At 36.2% G+C, this 24,488-nt stretch overlaps 1 protein-coding gene across 4 annotated transcripts in view; it reads left to right on the top strand.

Annotated features, from left to right (window-relative positions):
* The window catches only part of Vamp7 (vesicle-associated membrane protein 7), a 28,455-nt gene extending 5,495 nt beyond the window's left edge, over positions 1–22,960 (top strand). Inside the window, exons 2-8 of one of the 4 annotated variants that reach the window (NM_001359151.1) lie at positions 1,151–1,267; positions 3,052–3,109; positions 4,584–4,721; positions 8,735–8,825; positions 12,002–12,069; positions 19,530–19,622; positions 21,153–22,960. In NM_001359151.1, the coding sequence (NP_001346080.1) occupies positions 4,683–4,721; positions 8,735–8,825; positions 12,002–12,069; positions 19,530–19,622; positions 21,153–21,221 (360 nt within the window). In that variant the 5' untranslated portion in view covers positions 1,151–1,267; positions 3,052–3,109; positions 4,584–4,682 and the 3' untranslated portion in view covers positions 21,222–22,960. Of the gene's footprint in view, positions 1–1,112; positions 1,268–3,051; positions 3,110–4,583; positions 4,722–8,734; positions 8,826–12,001; positions 12,070–19,529; positions 19,623–21,152 lie in introns of all 4 variants that reach the window. The other 3 variants (NM_001302138.1, NM_011515.5, XM_011249809.3) reach the window with 3 other exon arrangements.
* The last annotated feature ends 1,528 nt before the right edge of the window (positions 22,961–24,488 follow it).

Genomic DNA, 24,488 nt, shown 5'->3' with positions numbered 1-24,488 from the left:
TAACTACAATTTTCAGAACCTGCCCTCTGTTTTAAAAATCATATTTTAAGAGATTATACCATCCAATACAATTCATAGTCTCACTATAGTTTGAGAACCATTGATTTATTTGATGAAATGAACATGTTAAATTATATTACATTGAAGAGTTGATTTGTAGATATATATATATATATATATATACACACACACACACACACACACACATACATACATACAGGAAAATCTGACATGTCATATGAGGAAAAATAAGCATATTCCTATGTAAATGTCAGGAAAGTAATTTTGAATTCATGCCCTTTGGTTTTGATAATATTTTGTTTATGAAGCTTCTAACTTAAATTATAAAAACACTCTTCTCTTGTAGAAGGTTTGGGTGAATTTCATTTGGTTGCTTTTATGGATAATGCCTTTCTATTAAAAGTAATTATCATATTGGTATAAATCATATAATATACATATTATTGGTTCTATGCAGCCATGTGGGTTCTAGAATCATACTGTCTGGGTTTAAATTACCATATTGTTGTAGCTCTGTAATTTTGTGTAAAATAATTAAGGAATCAGTCTCTGTTTTTCTTTTTAAGTACTTAAACTAGTATCTGTTACAAGGTGAGTACTTAGTAAATATGGGTTGTTGTTATTGTTAACAGTGATCTTTGTGTATCCGGAGTCTAGTCTCTGCTAAACTATTTTCCTAGGATAAATTTTCAGGATGAGATTATTTCATTAAATTGTGGGGGTGTCTTTATGCCACTTTGCTATCTGTGGCCATTGCTTTCCAAAGAGTATCAGTTTCTGCTATAATTTATAAATGTGTACACACCGATTTGTAATTATAAGCAGTTTAAGTCACAAACTTGTAGAAGATCTTGGGGTTGTTCACTTTTTTTCCTCATTGATGAGGATGAAACCCAGCTCTACAAGCATACTAAGCATAGTTTATACCACTGAGCTGTGCCCCCAGTTCCTATTAAGTTTTCATTAATTTCTATGCTATAATGACTTGTTCAGTACTATCTCTAGATGGATGTAGGTAAATGATAAGGTTTCTTTTGAAAGTTCATGCCTAAGTAATATTCTAAATCTGTATCTTTTTTTACTTTTAATAGATTGAAGTCATGGCCATTCTTTTTGCTGTTGTTGCCAGGGGAACCACTATCCTTGCCAAACATGCTTGGTGTGGAGGAAACTTCCTGGAGGTGACAGAGCAGATTCTGGCTAAGATACCTTCTGAAAATAATAAACTAACTTACTCACATGGCAAGTGAGTTCTGATCTGCATGTGGTAGAGGGAAGGAATGAATTTTATTATAGTCAAAACGATAGATTTTAGGTAGATTAATTTGATAATCAATAACTTGACTAGCTTGAGAAATGTTAAGCCATGCATGGTGGTAGTTCATTTCTCTAATCCTGCTACTAGATCCTACTATGAGTTCAAGACCAGCCTAAACCACAGAATGAAACCCTATCTCAAAACAATAAGAAGCTCTGTTAATTAATAAAGTTTTGTTACTTACTAATTTAACTTATTATTTATTCTATCAATTGAAATGATAAATTAAAGAAAGATATAGAAATGTTATATATAAAATTGCTTTTCTAAAATATAAGAAATGATACAGATAATTCCTTTTTTCATTTTTTTAGTAAATATTAACACAGTATTTAGCTATTGATAGGCACTCTAGCTGGTGAAAGTGATATAACAAGAAATGTAATATTTGCCTTCATAAAGATTATAGCTTAGATTATCAGCCTCCAAACGCTGACACCATTGCATACACTAGCAAGGTTTTATCGAAAGGACCCAGATGTAGCTGTCTCTTGTGAGACTATGCCGGGGCCTAGCAAACACAGAAGTGGATGCTCACAGACAGCTATTGGATGGATCACAGGGCCCCCAATGGAGGAGCTAGAGAAAGTATCCAAGGAGCTAAAGGGATCTGCAACCCTATAGGTGGAACAACAGTAAGAACTAACCAGTACCCCCTGGAGCTCATGTCTCTAGCTGCATATATTTGTAATATTTCTCATCTTTTATTGCTGTGTGGTTACCACACTTGTTTTTAAAAATCTGTTCGGGAAAACAGAGCATGTTTTTAAAATATTAAGTATGATAGATGGAAGCATATGTAGGACTGGAGCTCAGGTGAAGGATTACATACTGATTTCGGATATTATCATATAATAGCATTACCTGCCCCAGGCAAAACTGTTTTGAATCTTTTCATTTTCTCAAAGCATTTTATAAAATTTTGTATAACCTAGTATCTACTTACTTTCTCAGTATCATCTGTCTAGGCAATTCCTTTTTTCTGTATGTTCTGTACTTTTGTCATGTGAACATACCAATATTTAGTATGTGCTCTTTTATATCCACATTCTTACACTGCCTAATTTTCACTTTTGTAAACTCCTGGCTGACTCTTTGCATCTATCACTTATCCTTTAGAATTCAGATCACATATCACTTTTACCCTTTGATAAATGTCCGTTACCTGCTTCCTCTGTGTCCCTAGAATACTATATAATACCCTCAATTTCCTTATCAACTTGTCACACTGCATTGTAATTCCTTGTACTATGTTCCCAAAAAAGCGGTAACTGATGGTTTTACAATCTGTATCCTTACTATCCTGCACATTCATTTGCTCAAATGCATGACAGAAGTACAGAGAATTTGCTACTAAAGATGTTTGCCAGGAAAAAGCTAAACAAAAACAAAAATTCTATGGCTCACTGGGAATTAATTTTAATTGTTTGTCTCTTCTAAGACATCATCTCTCCTTTAGGCCTTAAAAATCCAATTATGCTTTTCTAGCTAGCATTTTAATGGTTGATGCACATTATTTAGGAAAGAGAACTTCTCGTTTTATTCATACCTGTCAGTTTAACAAAAGATAGAAATGCATGAGGAAGGGGAAGATGAAAATGGATTTGTAATCATGATAGTAAAGTTTGACATGGCTTATATATAACTAGAACTTAGAAGTAAAGTAGGCAATGCTTAAAACTACAATAAGTTTTATATCTTTTATTCTACAGTTATTTGTTTCATTACATCTGCCAAGACAGGATTGTGTATCTTTGTATCACTGATGATGTAAGTAACTTGAAGATATATCACTTTTTCACTATGTATACTAATGCAGCCAATTATTAATTATCTATACCTATGATGGGTAATGGTGATACGAAAAGTATAGAATTTTTTTCTACACTTTGCATTTGTTATAAAAAGCATCTTATGACAAGGTTTGATACTAAAATATGTATAATTCAGCTCAGTTCTGATTTTTTTTGCTTAATCTCTCTGTACCTTTATCAACATACAGTATATTGAAATTGGTGTTTATGATTGTTATTTTTGTTTTCAGATCTTTTAATTTTTGTTTCAATACATCCTGCCACTCCTCCCAGTCCCCTCCCCCCATTTCCTCCCAGTGTCCCTCCACGTCCCCTTCTCCTTCATTTCTCTTCAGGAAAAGAGCAGGCTTCTCAGGGCCATCAACTGAACACAGAATAACAAGATACAGTAAGACTAGGCACAAACCCTTCTATCAAGGCTGGGCAAGGCAACCCAATAGGAGGAGAAGGTTCCTATGAGTGGCCAAAAAAATGAGAACTACCTCAACTCCCACTGTTAGGAGTCCACAAAACCAGGAGGCTAACACCTATAACATATATGCAGAGGGCCTAGAAAGGTTTAACTGAACTTTGGTTTAAACTATGTGGAAATGACGTTCAATTGCATTGATCATCACAATGGCTTTTAACTCTGATTTCACAATAAAGTCCAGCTTTATCTGAAAGGACTGATGTGAAAATGTTGGGGTAAATGAAAATTGTCATATGGTCAATGACATATGTCAAATGGTCTAAGTTAACCAGCAAAATTCTTTTCTTAAAAAATATTTATTTACTTATCTACTTACTTTATGCATATGAGTATACTGTCGCTGTCTTCAGACACACCAGAAGAAGGTATTAGATCTCATTACAGATGGTTGTGAGCTACCATGTGGTTGCTGGAAATTTAACTCAGTACCTCTGGAAGAGCAGTCAGTGCTCTTAACCACTGAGCCATATCTCCAGCCTAAGCAGCAAAATTCTTAAGCTGTGATTTCAGTTGTGAGTTGCCCAACCTGGGTGCTATAACCAAACTTGGGTCTTCTCAAAGAGCAACTAGCACTCTTAATACTGAACCATCTCTCCAGTCCTCAAACTATACTATTTTTATGGATTTATTGACTGTCTCATTATGTTGGTTCTTGCAATAGATTATGTGAAAGAACTGAAAGAATTAAAAACCAATTCCTGACCCCTTAGGTAATATTCTATATACCATTGTATTTAGTTTAGATTTGGCTGTCAGCTTTTTAATTTACTTGCTATTTGATGTATAGCAAGTTAGTTGTCTTTTGGAGTCTTTGGTTCCTGATCTATGAAACAGGATCAATTCTGATTCTTCCTCATGGAATCACTTGTCAGTAAACATTACCTATTATATTGTTACCAATCTGCCACATATATTTGTTTACTTAGTAGATATGAGTACAATATTTCTCATTTTATAGGATTTTGAGCGTTCTCGAGCGTTCAGTTTTTTGAATGAAGTAAAGAAGAGATTCCAGACAACTTACGGTTCAAGAGCACAAACTGCACTTCCTTATGCTATGAATAGCGAGTTTTCAAGTGTTTTGGCTGCACAACTGGTAAGGTTTATCTCAGGTCATAGTGTTTTGATTTATATTTTCTTCTTTATTACCTTCAAACACCATGAATCTAGACTTGTAGAACACAACATAATAAAGTTTCCCCATTAAAAGATGTAAAGGGAGCCTAGCAAACACAGAAGTGGATGCTCACAGTCAACTATTGGATGGATCACAGGGCCCCCAATGGAGGAGCTAGAGAAAGTATCCAAGGAGCTAAAGGGACCTGCAACCCTATCGGAGGAACAAAATTATGAACTAACCAGTACCCCAGAGCTCTTGACTCTAGCTGCATATGTATTAAAAGATGACCTAGTCGGCCATCACTGGAAAGAGAGGCCCATTGGTCAGGCAAACGTTATATGCCCCAGTACAGGGGAATACCAGGGCCAAAAAATGGGAATGGGTGGATAGGGGAGAGTGGGGGGGACTTTTGGGATAGCATTGGAAGTGTAATTGAAGAAAATACGTAATAAAAAAAAATTTAAAAAAAAAAGATGTAAAGGGTTCATTTTAGTGTAGAAAGATAATTGGTCTTTGTACAAAGTGACAAATATGTGTCTATTTTCATTCTTCTACATACAGACAGCCAGTTAGACCAGCATCATTTATTGAAGATGCTTTCTTTTTTCCATATTTTTGGTGTCTTTGTCAAAGATCAAGTGACTGTAAGTGTGTGGTTTTATTTCTGGGTCTTCAATTCTATTCCATTGATCAATGTGTCTGTCTCTGTACCAATACCATGCAGTTTTGTTTTGTTTTTTAAGATTTATTTATTTATTATACATAAGGACACTGTAGCTGCCTTCAGACACTCCAGAAGAGGTAGTCAGACCTCATTACGGATGGTTGTGAGCCACCACGTGGTTGCTGGGAATTGAACTCAGGACCTTCAGAAGAGCAGTCAGTGCTCTTAACTTCTGAGCCATCTTTCCAGCCCACCATACAGTTTTTATCACTATTGCTCTGTAGTAAAGCTTGAGGTCAGGGATGGTGATTCCCCCCAGCCATTCTTTTATCATTAAGAATTGTTTTCGCTATTCTGGGTTTTTTGCCTTTCCAGATGAATTTGAGAATTGCTCTTTCCGTGTCTTTGAAGAATTGTGTTGGGGTTTGATGGGTATTGCATTGAATCTATAGATTGCCTTTGGTAGGATGACCATTTTTACTATGTTAATTCTGCCAATCCATGAGCATGGGAGATCTCTCCATTTTCTGAGATCTTCTTCAATTTCTTTCTTGAGAGACTTGAAGTTATTGTCATACAGGTCTTTCACTTGTTTGGTTAGAGTTACCCCGAGATATTTTATACTATTTGTGGCTATTGTGAAGGGGATTGTTTCCCCTAATTTCTTTCTCAACCTGTTTTATCCTTTGTATAAAGGAAGGCCTTATGGATTTATTTGAGTTAATTTTATATCCGGACACTTTGCTGAAGTTGTTTATCAATTGGAGTTCCCTGGTAGAATTTTTGGGGTCACTTATATATATTATCGTATCATCTGCAAATAGTGATACCTTTATTTCTTCTTTTCCAATTTGTATCCCCTTTTTGTTGATCTCTTTTTGTTGTCTTATATTTCTAGCTAACACTTTGAGTAATATATTGAATAGATACGGGGAAAGTGGGCATCCTTGTCTTGTCCCCAATTTCAGTGGGATTGCTTCAAGTTTGTCTCCATTTAATTTGATATTGGCTGTTGGTTTGCAGTAAATTGCTTTTATTATGTTTAGGTATGGGCCTTGAATTCCTGATCTCTCTAATATCTTTTAACATGATGGGATGTTGTATTTTGTCAAATGCTTTTTTCTGCATCTAAGGAGATGATCATGTGTTTTTTTTTCCTTTGAGTTTGTTTATATAGTGGATTACGTTAATGGATTTTCGTATATTAAACCAACCTTATATCCCTGAGATGAAGCCTATTTGATCCTGGTGAATGGTTGTTTTGCTGTGTTCTTGGATTCAGTTTGCAATAATTTTATTGAGTATTTTTGCATCAATATTCTTTTTTTTTTTTCATAAGCTTAAATCCACTAAACATGTCAACTGGCCTTTTAACCTATATATAAACCTTTTTCTCATCAAAGTTTGATTTTTGAATAGCTCAAATTAGTCATGTGAAAATCTGTTCATCTGCATAACCTCCTCATTGTCAACTGAACTGATGGTGTGTTTGTGTGTGTGTGTGTGTGTGTGTGTGTGTGTGTAACTCTGAAATGCTACCATAGTCAAGATAAAAAGCCTTCCCATTACCTTAAACTTCCCCTATCCCCCTTCCTAGTAAGTCCCCAACCCAAATATTCTAACCCAGCAAATTACTGATCTATATTTTATCTCTGTAGATTAGTTTTGTCTTTTCTAGATTTTTCTTTAAGGACGGTAAAAAGTAGGTACTGTGATGGGTCTTGTTTCTTTCTCTCTCATTATAATGCTTACACTACTTATCCTTGATGAGTAAGTCAGCTTATTTTCGTTTTCTGCTGAACAATACTGTATAAATAATGTTTTACCTATTTATCTGTTGCTAGACATTTGTGTTGCATGAGTAAAGCTCTGTGAATCTCAAGTCTTTGTGTGGACATATGTTTTTATTTCTTTGGTAAATAGCTAGAAATTAAATTTCTGGGCCATATGGTAGATAATATGTCATTTAAAAATTTATTACTCTATTTTTCCAAAGTTATTGTACCATTTTAAATTCTCATTAGCAGTTCCAGTGTTTTTCATTTTTGTCAACATTTATTGTTTCTGTCATTCATTCTAGTCATTTTAATGGGTATATATTGGCATCTCACTGTGTTTTTATCTGCATTTTTATGCTATAAATGATGGTCAGCATCTTTCAAAATACTTTTCTACAGAAGTGGATGCTCACAGTCATCTATTGGATGGAACACGGGGCCCCTAATGGTGGAGCTAGAGAAAGTACCCAAGGAGCTAAAGGGGTCTGCAACCCTATAGGTGGAACAACAATATGAACTAACCAGTACCCCCAGAGCTGTGTCTCTAGTTGCATATGTAGCAGAAGATGGCCTAGTCGGCCATCAGTGGGAGGAGAGGCCCTTGTTCTTGCAAAGATTATACACCCTAGCACACGGGAATGCCAGGGCCAAGAAGTGGGAGTGGGTGGGTTGAGGAGCATGGCGGGGGGAGGGTATAGGGGACTTTTGGGATAGCATTTGAAATGTAAATGAAGAAAATATCTAATAATAAAAAAAAGATTATTTGAGTGCAAAGATATAACCTCTAACTATAATTTCATTGTGAATATGGAAAACTATACATTTTTAATTAGTTTCTCTTTTCCTATTTTTAAATATATTCTAAGTAGCAGCAAAACTATTAACTGGTTTGTTATTATCTCCAAATCTGTGTTTGATCCTTTAAATTACTAATTTCCTCCCTATAACAAATAAAGATAATGAAAATATCTATATCAAACAGCTTTATAGTGGATTAAATAATATTGTAATATTTATCGTTATTAACATTGAATAATAATATCAAAATATATATTATCATCAGTGTTTTAGATTCTAGATCTTGTGAGAAGCCAATGTTGTGATCACATCAGATAAAAGAACAGATTTTTTTAAAAAGTGGGCATGCCTCTATTTTATAATATTAAAGAAGTGAAGAATCAAGGGTACCTTTATCTTAACCCGTCCCTCTTCTTCCCAACTATAGTCATTTTTAGATTTCTCCTACCTTCTTTTATAAGCACAGATTATCCCCTCACTTCTGTCCTAAGAGTCTCATATATTTCATATTTTGTAACACATTTACTGAATTTTACTTAAAATAACATATTTATACTAAAATGCAATTAATATGATAGCAAATTTTATATTGACAATATTTTTCCTAAATCTAAAACTATTTCTCATATATATGTTTTTATATAGTAGAACCTATAATTATATAGCATTCTTCAGTATATGTTGTTATTCTTTATTTATTATTATAAATAATGCCTTAATATTGCAAATTAAAACTTATTATCTTGTAGAAGCATCACTCTGAGAATAAGAGCCTAGACAAAGTGATGGAGACTCAAGCACAAGTGGATGAACTGAAAGGAATAATGGTCAGAAACATAGGTATGTTTCAATGGCATAGTTTCCCTTCATATGAACACAAATAACAGTGGACTAGATTTTAGTCAGATTACTGTAGAGACTGAAACAGCACTTCCTTGTTTTCACCATCTAGGTCAGTGGTTCTCAACCTTCCTAGTGCTATGACCCTTTAATACAGTTTTTCATGTTGTGCTGACCGCAACCATAAAATTATTTTCATTACTTCTTCATAACTGTAATTTTGCTACTGTTATGAATCATAATATAAATATCTGATATGCAGGATATCTGATTTATGACCCCACAGGTTGATAGCTACTGACCTAGATACTGATATCTGGTCTTGCCTTTGTTGGGTATGTGTTTTGTTCCTTGGTTTCTGTTGCCCTCTCTGGTTCTTAGGAGGGTATGGTGATTGTGTGTTGCCTGGTAGGGAATGTTCCTAAGTATCCCACTGGGGCTTCCTGGTTCAGTATGTTGCTACATATTGGGAACTGTCAATTAGGAATGGGAATGAGCTAGAAGAGAGAGGCTGAGGGGGTCCACTAGAGGGAGGGTAGGAGGTTGTTTCATTATCATCTGCTTAGTACCCTGGGAATGGAGGCAAGAGGCCACAGCAGGTAGTCTACTACAGAGCTGGGGATGAGACTTGGATATTGAACTTGGAGGAAAGGAAGGAAAAATAAAGAGCTGAAGTTCACCTACCTTCTTCACTGGCCTATTTGCTCCTCTGGAAGGCTTGGCTGGTGGGTAATGCCTTCTGGAGTTATGGGGCTGAAACAAAGCTATGAGTGTGGGAGAGTATTGGAGAAGTCTGTGTGATCCTTTAAACTGGTGGCAAAAAGGGAGGGTAGGCCACAGCAGGCAGTCTGTTATAGAGCTAGGGGTGAGACTAGTGGATTAGATTTTGAAGAAAGAAGGGAACATTGAAGATCTGCAGTTAGCCCTACTTGCTTCCCGGGCCTGTATATTAGGAAATATCTTTGTTATGGTGACTACTGCTGCAATGAAACACCATGAACAAAAGTAACTTAAGTAGGGAAGGTTTTATGTCTTACACTACTATATCATAATCCACCATCAAAGGAAGTCAGGACATGAATTCAAGTAGGGCTGTAACCTGAAGGCAGGAGCTGGGCTATAACCTGGATGCAGGAGCTGTTGCAGAGGCCGTGAAAGGGTGCTGCTTACTGGCTTGTTCTCTATGGCTTGTTCAGCCTGCTTTCTTACAGAACCCAGGATCACCAGCCCATGGTGGCCCATCCTACTATGAGAGAGGGCAGGGAGTGTGGGAGTGTGTCACGGGTTGTTAGCTTACTTGTTCTCTCCGTTTATGGTGTCTTTTTTGTGAGACAAGCTTCTGTATCCCTAGCTTTTCTCAAACTTATTATTTAGCTAAGGAAGACCTTGAACTTCTGGTTCTCCTACATTTTTGTTTTATTTCTGTTAATTTAATACCCTGAGAAAAAATCTTAGAGAAGAAAAGGTTTATTTTAGCTTATAATTTCATGTTATAGTCTATCATAGCAGCAAATCACGAAGGCAGTAGCTTGAAACATCACATCTACAGTGAAGAATATAAAAGAATAAATGCATGCATGCTTAGTGCTTATCTACCTTTCTCTTATATGTCTTGGCCAAAAACCAGGGGAATATTTGCCACCTATATTTTGGCTGGGTCTTCTTGCATCAAATTAAGGCAATCAAGACAATTCCCCACAGATATACCACAATCCAATCTGATTTACACAATATTTCATTCATACTATCTTCCTAGGTGATTCTAAGTTGGGTCAAGTTGTCAATTAAAACTAACCATCATGCCCCAGTACAGGGGAATACCAGGGCCAAGAAGCGGGAGTGGGTGGGTAGGGGAACAGGGTGGAGGGACAGTATTGGGAACTTTCGGGATAGCATTTGAAATGTATATAAAGAAAATATCTAATAATAAATAAAAATAAATTTAAAAAAACCTAACCATCATACCCTGACTTGACCTCCATAGTGTTGGAATTACTGGTGTGTGTACCAGTTTATACAGTACTAAGGATTAAATCCAAGGTTTATGCATGCTAGCAAAGAATTCTGCTAAGTGAGCCACACCCCAGATCCTCTTGTGATATCTTTGTTTGACTTTAATACCAAGATAATACTGGGCCCATATAATAAGTTGAAAAATATTCCTTTCTTTTGACTTTTTTTGAGAAATTTCTGATAAATTAGTATATATTTTTCTTGAAATATTTTATATAGATTTCATCTTTAAAGCTATCTAGGCATTGATTTTTCTTATGCAGAGTTTTGAATTTTTTAAGATTTATTTTATGTATATGAGTACACTGTAGCTGTCTTCAAATACACCAGAAGAGGGTATCCATTACAGATGGCTGTCAGCCACCATGTGGTTGCTGAGAATCGAACTCAGGACCTCTAGGAGAACATTCAGTACTCTTAACCACTGAGCCATCTCTCCAGCACCCAGAGTTTTGAAATTATTGAATCAGTCTCTTATTATATTCATATTTTAATTATTTTAAATTATTTATGTATGGCACCTGGTCCATGCCACAGTGTAGATGTGAAGATCAGAGGACAACTCTGTGGAGCCTATTCTCTCCTACATTTATGTGTATTCTGTAGATTGAATTCAATTTGTCATGGTTGGTGATGAAAAGAATCTTACCTTCTGGGTTGTCTTGTGGCCTCAAAACTGCATATGTATCTTAAGGATATGTAATGATTAAGTTTACAGGAAGAAATAAAAATGGGAATTTAGATGACCTCAAAAACTAGAGTAGGCATTGTTTAATGCCAAAGAGGTGCCATCTTGAGTTCTAACATCACTGTGATCAGGGCAAAGGACCCAGTCATTCAATGACCAGAGTTCAAAAGCACACAGTTTATATTCTCCAATTTGGGGCAGGGGGGTGGTGTAATGATAGGAAAGGGAGGAGGTGTTTATTCAGGCAGAATGGGCAAGTTACCTATTTCCATAAATAAGCTGTTTGGGAAACAGCTTGTTTGTTGTCTCCTTTTGCAACTACCTGTTGTCTTGAATTGGGGTTAGCTGATTTTCTTCTGTAGTCAAATGGTGACTTCCTAGAATTTTGATCTCAGTTTTAGGGCCTTGGCTTTAGTAGGTGGGTTTCTTTATTTCTAATATAAAATGTTATTTTTATTTCTAAAAATATTTCCAGATTTAGTTGCTCAACGTGGAGAAAGGTTGGAATTGCTGATAGATAAAACAGAAAACCTTGTGGATTCAGTAAGTATGGAATATATTTTTCCCAGGGTATTAGAATAATTGCACTGATGGCTAAGATAATATGGGAATGGTCTTAAATTTTATATTAAGTTGGTTTGTTTCTCTGTTTCCTTTCTCATGTCTATGATGTTATCATATTGTGATAAGAAAGGTAGCAGTGAGACATACAGAGCAACCAGTCTCTCAGTAACCATTAATGAAGCTTTTATAATTTCCTATAACTTTGCATTGAAGCAAACTTTTTCATTTGATCACCTTATATACCTCTGCTGACGTTTTGGCTGGGTATAACTCATTGTGAATCCTTTGGTATTTATCGTGTTAGCTTGATCTTTTCCTTATATCAAGCCAAAGGCATACGTTGAAATGTGCCATTAATTACTTTTTTCTACTCTCACATATTTCTTTACATTTTCTATGTAGTTTATTACAAGTGCTTTGAAAAAATAAATATCTGGAGATCTTTAACAGGTTAAAAATTTTCACATTAAAAGCCATCAGTGATTGGTATTAGTTACTTTTTTCATTTTGACAAAATACCTGATAAAAGGTACTTAAAGAAGTTTATTTTTGCTCACAGTGTGGGTATTTAGTCCATTATGGTGAGGAAATCATAGAAGTAAAATCTTGAGGCAGCTGATCATATTGTGCCTCATATTCAGGAGGCAGAAAGCAATGAATGCAGACTCTTAGCTTGCTTCTCTTCTTTATTCAGTCCAGAACTCCGGGTCAGGAAATGATGCTGCCCATATTTAAGGTGGATCTTCCTACTTCAATTAACTTTAGATAATTTATCACAGACATGCATACATATCTCCAAGGTGATTATACTGTAAATATCACGATGACTATAAAAACATCATAATGATGTTGATTGTGACTAGCAACAAGACTGTAGTGATTAAGAGCCTGAACTTTAGAATCAGACTGTCAGGATTTTAATACCATTTTCTAGTAATATGACCTTAAGCACATTACTTAACCTCTTTCTGCCTCAATTGTCATAATAATGGCAATATACCTTTTTCATGGAGTTCTAAGAATTAAACTATATGTAAAATGCTTGACATGATACATGTTATGTTCCAACAGGTACTTGAACTTTTGTTATTGTTAATTTTAATATTGATATTTAGTAATGGCAGGTTGTAGGAGGTTCTATGACAACCGTTGGGTTTTGTGGCATTTTATAAGCTTTTCATCAAAGTATATGATAATTAGAAGAATGATATAAAGATTTTTAATTTCTACATTTTTAAATTTTTCTTTTATTAATTTGTTCTTCTTTCATATATTATAAACTGTCTACAGTTTCCCCTCCCTCCTCTTCTCCCAGTTCCTCTCCACACAAACACACCTCCCCCAGATCTACTCCTTCTCCATTTCCTTTCCAAAAAGAGCAGGCCTCCCAGTGATAAAATTTCATATACACTTATAGTTCATTTTGATCAGTGCCACCCCACTTTTCATCCCTGCCAATTCATCCCCTATTTTTCGCTTGTTTCTCTCTCAACTTTGTGTGCTGAGTCTATTCAGTGCTACCTGTATATGCATTGGTATCGGATAGTCTACAGGAACATAGGCAGACTCTCATGGATGACATCACTTAAAAAAAAACTGACTCTTCTCCCCTAACAGCCATCAATTGACAATAGGTCTTTATTTAAGGGTGGGATTTTATGAGCTCCTCCCCCATCCATCATCCATGCTTGAATTTTGGCTGCCTTAATCTTGTACATGTATTCACAGCTGCTGTGAGTCCATGCATTCAACGGCTCTATCTTATCTGACAAGAAGAGTTTTGCTGCAGATGTCCAATATGTTTGACTCTTACAACCTTTTTACCCCCTCATCTATGATGCTCCCTGAGACTTATGAAGAGAAAGTATGATATTGATGCTCCATTTAGAGATAGGCAGTCCACAGTCTGTTATTGTCTGCATGCTAACCAGTTTATGAGTCACTTTATTAATCACAATTAAAAAGAAGCTTCTCTTGTATCAGTTGGGAGATGCACGAATATAAAGACAACTTAGGGGGCAGTTTATTCTTTATAGCCATTTTGCAGAATAATATTAGGTCACCCCCTCATGCCTATAACCTAACCATCTATGGGATTTGGGGCCTACTTAATAGACCAGGCATGAGTTCTGTCTTGTGGAGCCAGCCTTAGATTCATCAAGAGATTTAGGTGGCTGGATATGTTGGAGATACCAACATTGATGGGAAATGTGTTGGCAGGGGTAGCACTACTTACGCTCATGTTGAGGTGGTAGTGGTGATAGAAATGGTGGAAGAGGTCATGGCATCTCTTCACAGCAATAAAAAAGACACACCATATGATTAGTAAGATACCAAGTAGAGGTTAAAATACTGGAAACATTTCCATTTTACTAGCTAATTATCTATTACTGTCATAAAATGCCCTTACCAAAATCATCATCTTTTTGGATGAAACAATTTATTTTGGCTTATGTTTCCAGAGTGGTAAAGAGTCCATTATGGTGAGGAGGCATGATAACAAGCATGTTGTGGTGTCAGGAGCAAGAAACAGAGATTATATCATGAAACAGAAAACTGGAAATCTAGACTAAGACTGTATACTCTCAAAGTTTACCCCCAGTGACATACTTCCTCCAGCAATGCTACAACTTCCAAACACCCCTAAGCAGTGTCACTAACTGAGAACCTTGTGTTCAAATGCCAGAGCCCATTGGGGACGTTTCTCATTCAAGGAATCACATACATTTAACCCTCCTACAGTCTGGTTTATCACTAAAATATGGCATCCTAATTATTAGTTCTGTCAGAGGGGATACCTGTTTGGTTATCCTGAAAAACCAATAGATGGTACCAGTGACTTTCTGCATGCTGTTGTCATTCTAAGCACTGTTGACAACGGCAGAACCAGATGATCCACAAGATGCAGTAGTAGCAAATCAGCTCAAACAAAATCAGGAAATGTGCAAACAAACAGCTTCACTTTGAACATATATGTATGCTGGAAAACAGTTTTCTAGTACAGGATACACACATACATACACACAAAAAATAAAAATAAAAACAAAACTATGTACTGTGGAATTTGATAGGAATGCAGTAATAGTAGCCTTGTCTTCAAAATTATGTTATATAGGGACTGTAACAAACTGCTTTTGAGTAACTGAGACAGAGAAATGCTACTACCCTCACTTGCTTTTCTTAATGAGTACCAACATCTGTTATTCTCAGGATTCTACATAATTATTTTTAAACTGCCATTCTTGCCTAAGGATGCTATTAGGTACCACTAGAATCTGGGTGAAGGAGAGGATACCTACTCTGTAAATAAAGTTAATTAAACATCTGTGTAATTTAAAAAGAGGAAATACTTTAATATTTTTCTTAATAGTTTAAAAATTTAGATAAGCTAAAACATACTACTTTTATGTTTAACAGTTCAATAATACTAGCAAGTTGCTTCAGTGTTTTTGAATAATTAAGGTAATATTTGAACACTGTTGGTATTGCATCAAAGCTACCATCTGTTGTTAACATGAGTCCTCTCTATCTTTGGATTTACTTGCATGCTTGTACTTGACTTCTTCAGATGGGTAGCTGAACAGACCATCATTTTAAACATTACAGAATTATTTTTCCCTATAAGCATCTTAATAATAGTATAGAAAAGCATATCCAATAACCTGGTATCCCACAACTTATTAACAGTGAAGAATGTTACTTGTGCAGAATCCTATACCAATTAAATACATCTTGATCCAAAGGTGGGCAGAAGGAGACTGTCTTCCACAGGCAGCTAGGCAGAGCCTCTCTTCTGCACCTGGATGGAGCTTGAGAACTAAGAGACCTCAAAACCTGCCTACACAATGACGCACTTTCTCCAACAAGGCCACACCTATTTTAACAAGGCCATACCTCCTAATAGTGACACTTCCCATGGGCCAAGCATATTCAAACCACTGCATTCCCCCTATAGCCTTCCTATGGGATAGGCTTGTTCAAACATGAGTCTATGGGGGCCATACCTACCCATAGCATAATATAAAATGCATTTAGTCCAACTTCAAAAGTCCCAATAGTCTTTCACAGTCTCAACAATGTTTAAAAGTCTAAAGTCTTTTCTGAGATTCATGCAGTCTCTTAACTGTAATCCTCTATACAATCAAAATCAAAAACCAAATCATATATTTCCAATATCACAGAATATACATTACTATTCCAAAATGTCATAGTGTAGAAATACTGGACCCAAACAAGACCAAAACCTTCAAACTCTGCATCTCCATACCTGATGTCCAACTCCTTTCAGTTTTGTTTACTGAAACACAATTCTTTCTCTTGGGCTGGTTTTATTCCGTTAGCAGTTTTCCTTGACAGGTATCCCATGGCTCTGGCCTCCCTAACAACTTGGGGTCTCCAAGGCAACTTCAACTTCACAATTTCTTGTTCCAATGTCTGGGATCCACACATGATTGTCTGGGCTCCTCCAAAGGGTTTGAACCACTTCTCCAGCTCTGCCCTCTATAGCACTTTAAGCTCAGGTTGATCCACTCCACTGTTGCTGCTGTTTTGGTGATTGTCCCATGGTACTGGCATATCCAATACACTAGAGTCTTCTATGCGGCAAGTGGGCATCACCAATAGCCTCTCATAGGCTATATATATGGTGCCAAGCAAAAAATCCTTAACATGACTCCTTCAATCCTGGGCCATCAACTGCCACTGCAGCTGCACCTTCACCAATGCCTTTCCCTAGCCTCTTACAGTGCCAAGCCTCAGCTGCTCTCCATGACCCATTAATGCCTTCAAAACCAGTGATGTGAGTCTTACACATCACCAAGTCTGGCTGTAATCAGGAGGTCTATCACTGGAATACAGCTTTTTTGTGCTCTCAGAAAACACTTCCCAGAAGACTTCACCTCAGCTATGCTGGTCTCTTCTTAATCATGGCTAATTCAGGACACCTCTTCTACTTTTCACTCTAAAGCCAGAGCTACATGGGCGAAACTGCCAAGTTCTGCTGCTTGGTGGGTCTTGAACATGGCCCCCTTGCTCTATTACATCTTCATCAGTTTTTTGGTTTTGATGATTTCCTTCACTACTTAAGCTTGGCTGTCCTGGAACTTGCTCTGTAGTCTAACCTTGTATTCACAGATCTGCATGCCTCTGTCCCTAAGTGCTAGGATTAAAGCTATGTGCTACCATGTCTGGACCTAAGCTTTTCTTTAAATTATCTTCACAAGATATTTATACGTTCTGAATTGTAGTTCATTCTAGATATCATCAAGTTGACAACCAAGAATAGCCATCACAGTCCACCCCTTGTCAATTTGACATACAATCATATCTCCTTATATTCAAATGAAAACAATAACCAGGTCATAATAATCCCTAACATGATATAACTATCCCTTGTGCAACTACAGACCCAAAAATAAGCTTAGCTGAGTGGTATCTCACCCTGAGGCCACCATTCCCTTAATTCCATTTAATATCCTTGAACACAGGATTTAGTTCCACCTCATTCCTGGTGCCTCTTTAATCTTTGAAGCATGCATTTTGTATTTATCTTTTCTAACCTTGCTACACTTGATCAAAATGCTCCTCATAAGGGTGAACCACAAGGACAAATTCTAAAATAGGGTTTTTTGAAACTTCCTTTGTCAATGCAATTACTTTGGGGGCAAAGGCAAAAAGCAGCCACATTCTTCACCAAAATATCACAAGAATGATCGCTAGGCAACATACTAAAGTCTTCTTTGAAACCTCTTAAGCCAAGCCCCCAAAGTTCAAATCACCCTCAGCACCACTGCCTTCCATGTTTCTACTAGGATGGCCCACTGTCCCCAACTTAAAGCATTCCATTGCTTTCAAAATTCACATTTTTCTAGGCAAAAATATGGTCAGGCCTATCACAGCAATACTCCAGTGCCTGGAGTATTAGTTACGGTTTCATTGCTGTGAAGAGACACCATGACCAAGGCAACATTTATAAAGAACAACATTTAATTGGGACTGACTTATAGTTTAAGAGGTTTATTCCATTATCATCATGGAATGAAACATGGCTGGGTCCAGGAAGACATGGTGCTAAGAAGGAGCTAAGAGTTCTACAACTTGATCTGAAGGCAGGCAGGAGACTGTCTTCTGCAGGCAACCAATAAGAGGCTGTCTTCTGCACTGGGCAGAGCTTGCGCATTAGGAGATCTCAAAGCCTGCCTACACAGTGACACACTTCCTCCAACAAAGCCACACCTATCCCCAAAAGGCTGTATCGCCTAATAGTGCCACTTCCCATGAGCCAAGCATATTCAAACCACCATGTCGTGTCTACAAAAATTATAAAAAGAAGCTATAATATTTACTCTATTTTTCTTTCTGTCAAAATTGTTACACTAATCCATGACATGTTGATTGACTGTGTAAATATATTAGTAAGTTGTTTGTTTTGATTATTATATAATAATTCATTATGGCTTATGGATATTTTGGTAGTTTCCACTTTTAGATATGAAAAAATAGCCCAAAACATTTTTATATGACTCTTTTGAGCTTTCACATAATATCTTTCGTACAGTATACCTAGGAGTAGAATTGCTAGGTAATTAGTACATTTCATTATTTGTTTACCTATTTGTTTTAAACTTCTTGTGTCTTGGTGAAAATGCTTTACTCACTGAAAAAGTGATGATTGAAAAGAAAATGGATAACTGAAGGAATCTTATCTTACCTGTGGGTTTTTGACAATAAGTAAATACATATGTTCCTAGGAAAATCAGACATTTATATGTATGGTTCAAAGCCCAAAGATCAACTAATATGCTTATAACCAGTTGGTTTGGTATAAGACTTTCTTATTAAAAATTTAAAGTAGAAAATGTTTTCCCCCTAAAATAAAATCACTTGTTCATTCAACACTGTGTACATTGCTACAAAGAGAAGGAAAAGAAGTAAAGCCTTGTCAGTGAGTTCCTATTGCTTTTTATAGATTTCAAAGAACTCTGCTCAGGATAAGTACTGATTCTGAATGACTTGAAAAGAGAAGGAAGGGGAAAAAAAGACATTTGAATTTAAACAGAACTAGTGAAAATAAGGCTTGGACTCTGGTTCAGTAGTATAGTTCCTTGTTCTCTTGTAACCGTCTTTTTCTCTGTCCAAGTGAATCTCCCTTGTGCTTGCCCCCCTCTCCGCCCCCCCAACTCTTACCTCCTGTTTCCTGCCTCAGTTCATTGGCCAAAGGTTTTTTTTTTTTTTTTTAAATTGAAAGGTAAATGCTTTTATAGTACATGGCACAAGACATTCTCTTTATATCTCTTATCTTTTATGATCAGGGGCCCTGGGTTCCATTCTTAGAACCATAAAAGTGAGAGAATTGATTAAAATTAAAATTTGCATATTGTTACTACAAATCATTCATATAGTCAGTGTGAAGAATAAAACAACTGATGATTGTTTTTTAGTCTGTCACTTTCAAAACTACCAGCAGAAATCTTGCTCGAGCCATGTGTATGAAGAATATCAAGCTCACTATCATCATCATCATTGTATCAATTGTAAGTTTTTCTCTCTTTAGTATATGAGCTTATTTTTGACTCTTTAAGAAATTGTGTGCTGGGATTCTTTAGTAATGATTATCACTCCAATTGTGCTACATTCATCAGGTTTTTGTTTTGTTTGTTTTTTGAGACAGGGTTTCTCTGTGTAGCTCTGGCTGTCCTAGAACTCACTCTGTAGACCAGGCTGACCTCCCATGTGCTGAGATTAAAGGTGTGCCCCACCACTGCCTGGCACATTGGTTTTTTAAAGATTGATTGATTTTACGTACATGAGTGCATTGTAGCTGTCTTCAGACATACCAAAAGAGGGAATCAAATCCCATTATAGATGGTTGTAAGCCACCCATGTGGTTGCTGGGAATTTTACTCAGGACCTCTAGAAAAACAGTCATTGCTCTTAACCACTGAGACATCTCTCCAGCCCTACATTCACCTTTTCATCATAAAGTACATGACCAGGAAATATCTTTTCTTGTGAAATTGGCATTAAATATCACCCTCCACGTAAACTCTTTTTTTCCCTATTGAGAATATTTATGTATAATGAGATAAATAAAATTCAGGTTGAAGAGATAACTCTTGCTCTGTAAGCAAGAGGACCTAAATCCAAATTTCCCAACACCCACCTAAAAGTCTAGACATAGCCATGGGTACCTGTCACCCCAGCGTGTGCAATGTAGACATGTAGATCCTGGGAGCTTGTTTAGTAACACAACCTAGTTGAAAAGATGAGCTTCATAGTCAGTGAGAGCCTTGGTCTCAAAGTGTAAATAGGAAAACAGTAGAGGAAGACAGAGTTCTCTGACTTCTGCATATACACTGACAAGTGTGCATACCCGTATATACACAGACATACATTTAGTATGTAAAATTTTCAACCAGGTCAGTCTATTAACAGAATTATATAGAAATTAATATGTAATTTCATCTTTTAACTAACATTTGTCAGGTATGTGATATGTTTTGCATTGATTGGATCGTGATTGAAGAATCGTAGTGTGTACATACACTTTTTTCATGTTTTATAGAACTGTGAAACTGCATGCCACTGTATTTTAGATGCCAACATTTTTCAAAGGAAAATAATAAAATCTGTCTTCATAATACTTAATTTTCATATAGTTTCACTATTGGTTACATTATTGAAGAGCTATTACTCTCCTGGTACTGGTAGGAAAGAATTATGGGTTTTACATATTCTTTTTTCTTCTGTACATATTTGGGACAAACATGTTGTTAATAAAATTCATAATTGAAGAGAGGGGAGGCAAATACCTCTGTGTCACCAAAGAAAAAGAATGAAGCAATACTAAAAGTGCACGCATTTTAACCTCACAAAATGCGGTAATGTAGGATGTTTTTCCTATTCTGAGAAAAACCCAAACTGAATAGAGTCCAGTATTTGGATTTGACTTTTTTTTGAATAATGGTTTGATCTTTCTGGTTTAACTAATTCATTTTTTTAATGCGTTCTGCAAACCTTGTGATAGAGTCATGGAAGTAAAATTGCTTTCTTTCTCCTTCCAGGTGTTCATCTATATCATTGTGTCACTTCTCTGTGGTGGGTTTACATGGCCAAACTGTGTGAAGAAATAAGAAAGAAAAAAGTTACCATTAACTAAGGATATGAGAGTGAAAGGAGATAAAGGAAATTCATGTGACTATGTCTTTTCACTACTCTCAGAAAATGCCAGTTTCTTTAATCTTTTTTTTTCTCTTTTTCTTGTTTTAATCTTTGCCTGTCATATAGTTTGTGTTAATTAATTTCACATTGAATCATTATTCACATGAGAAAGGGCATTTATTTGTTTCTTTAGTTTAAGTAGTACCTTCTACTTAGGAAGACATTTTTGCTCTTAATATACAAAGCCTTTGCCAAGGTGGAAACCACCAAACTTATGACCTGTCTGTTAAAACTGTCTAGGAACTTTGTATGTTCACACAAAGTGCTAGGAAATGGATTGTATTATTAACATCTCATTTTAGTCTCTTTTGTTATGGGAGAATTTTAGGTGCTTCAAAATAATAAATAGAGAATTTTGAGAATTGTAATAATTGTTAGTGCTGCTTATATCCAGGAGCCCATACAAGTAATGTAGTTAACATTGAAATTTTGTTTCAATATGGTGGGAAACATTTTGATAACCCATTAGAAGCACAAGAATTATCTTTCTTTCTCCCAAAATTTACTTTCTGAAATAAAGTTCAGTATATTATTTATTCATACTGCACATAGTTTAATACCTTCTGTTTATCCATTACCAAGTTGAACTGAGATTAAGTTGAGGATTATGGGTTTTACATATTCTTTTTTCTTCTGTACATATTTGGGACAAAATTGTTGTTAATAAAATTCATAATTGAAGAGAGGGGAGGCAAATACCTCTGTGTCACCAAAGAAAAAGAATGGAGCAATACTGAAAGTGCACGCATTTTAACCTTACAAAATGCAGTAATGTAGGATGTTTTTCCTATTCTGAGAAAAACCCAAACTGAATAGAGTCAGAAGTCAACTCCAGGATTTGGATTTGATTTTTTTTTTTTTTTTGAATAATGGTTTGATCTTTCTGGTTTAACTAATTCTTCAATCATCCTAATTTTGAATAGTTGTAAAACCTGAAAGAGAATAGATGGTATAATTATATAGAAATAATACAAAATATCTCAACATACATATATTGTAGTAAAAGAAAATTGGAGTGTAATGCTGCTTCATCTACTTTGGCATCAGTCATTTAGTAGTTGATGTCTATCTGAGAAGAAAAAAAAATTATCCTAGATATAATTGCATTTATTTATCAACAGGTAAAACTAAGTGAAGAACCATTACTGAAGAAGTGATATTACATTTTACTCTTTTCTCAATGAAACAGTAAATTAGTATTTTGAACTCAGCCAACTATTAGCCTAGTCATGTGCCTTGAATATCTATGTGTCCTATAATAAGTAACCTTCCACATTCATGCTACCTGCTTCTTTTTTAAAATAATTAATGCACATAGGAACACTTCTTTTGATCATCAGGCATTACACAATTGTTCTTTCTAGACATTTTTATGAACACTATTCATTGTAATTATGTAATTATTTCCTATTAGGAAATACGTCCATCTTTAAAAAAATATTTGACATTACCAAATAATAATTTCAAATAAAGGCTTAAAATTTATTCTCCTTTCTTATAAAACCTGAATAAAATTTTTGTGCATGCTTTAGGGTTTAATTACTTAAGAGTTTCTTGTTCTATTAATAAGTAGGAATGCTTTTGAAGGCACAAGTCTCCTTGTAAATGATACACAAACTAAAGACATTAATAAAAGTTAATACTACATTGAGTTTCTTCTTTAATAAGTTCTTAGTATAGTTCTATTTTAATACATTTAGCCGTTGTGTGGAGAAAATGATTTTATTTTCTTTAAGGATATACCAAGGTTTACAACATGAATCTTTTTCCATAATGATTTCTGGAACTGGTAGTTCAAAGGGTTAGAGATATGGAGTTAGAAGGTAATGGAGAGAGGGCATAGTATTACATATATTAACCAAATTAGTTGGTTAAGATTGGTATGAGGTTTAGACTGAGGATTAATGTTAAGGTTGTGAGGGTTAGAGAATTTCCAGTTACAAAGGTAGAGTTAGGGTGGTTAGAGGGTTGCACTGAGGATTAATGGTGGGGATGTTAGGGTCGGGCATATCTGGTGTCTTAGGGTTTCTATTCCTACACAAGGCATCATGACCAAGAAGCAAGTTGGGGAGGAAAGGGTTTATTCAACTTACACTTTCATACTGCTGTTCATCACCAAAGGAAGTCAGGACTGGAACTCAAGCAGGGCAAGAAGCAGAACCTGATGCAGAGGCCATGGAGGGATGTTAATAACTGGTTTGATTCTCTTGGTTTGCTCAGCTTGCTTGCTTAGAGAACTCAAAACTACCAGCCCAGGAATGGCAACACCCACAATTGGCCCGCCACCCCCCCCACCCCCCTTGATCACTAATTGAGAAAATGCCCCACAGCTTGGTCTCATGGAGGCACATCCCCTACTGAAGCTCCTTTCTCTGTGATAACTCTAACCTGTGTCAAGTTGACATACAAAATCAGCCAGTACATCTGGGTTACACTTAGGGTTGGTAAGAGGGTTAGACTAAAAAGTTACTGTTGTAAAAGTGCAAGATATACAAGTTATGGGGTGGGGTTAGAGTTAAAGTGTTCAGGGTACAGGGTTAGGGTTCGGGTTAGGATATAGGTTCGGGTTTGGGTTTGGGGTTAGGGTTAAGGTTAGGTTAGGTTAGGGTTAGGGGGTTAGGGTTAGGTTATGGTTAAGGGGATTAAGGGGGTGTAGTGGCTATTCCTGGTTGTCAACTTGACTATATCTGGAATGAACTACAATCCAGAATTGGAAGGCTCACCAGTGACCCTAATCTGGAGGCTGGGAGATAGAAGTTTCTGACCTGGATCTTGGTATGGAGATGTTGAGGCCTAGTGGCTATGGACTCCAGAAGATTAAGACAGGGAGATCTCAGAGTTCAAGGTCATCTGGGATTAAAGGTGTGTTAGCACACACCTTTAATCTGGGCTACACCTGCTGGAGACTATATAAGGACATTAGAAGAAGGAAGGCTCTTTCCCTCCTTCGCCTGCTTGCCTTGTGGGACTGAGCAACTGCTAGATCCTTGGACTTCCATTCACAGCGGCTACTGACCATTGTTGGGAGTTGGACTGCAGACTGTAAGTCATCAATAAATTCCTTAACTATATAGAGACTATCCATAAGTTCTGTGACTCTAGAGAACCCTGACTAATGCAGAAGTTGGCACCAGAAGTGGTTCTAGAGGAGCAGAAGTATAAAGATGAATCTTTTAAAA

Source organism: Mus musculus (genome assembly GCF_000001635.26).
Source record: "Mus musculus strain C57BL/6J chromosome X unlocalized genomic contig, GRCm38.p6 C57BL/6J MMCHRX_RANDOM_CTG2".
NCBI lineage: Eukaryota > Metazoa > Chordata > Mammalia > Rodentia > Muridae > Mus > Mus musculus.
The sequence above is the reverse complement of the archived record's forward strand: the minus strand, read 5'-3'. Positions and strand labels throughout refer to the sequence as shown.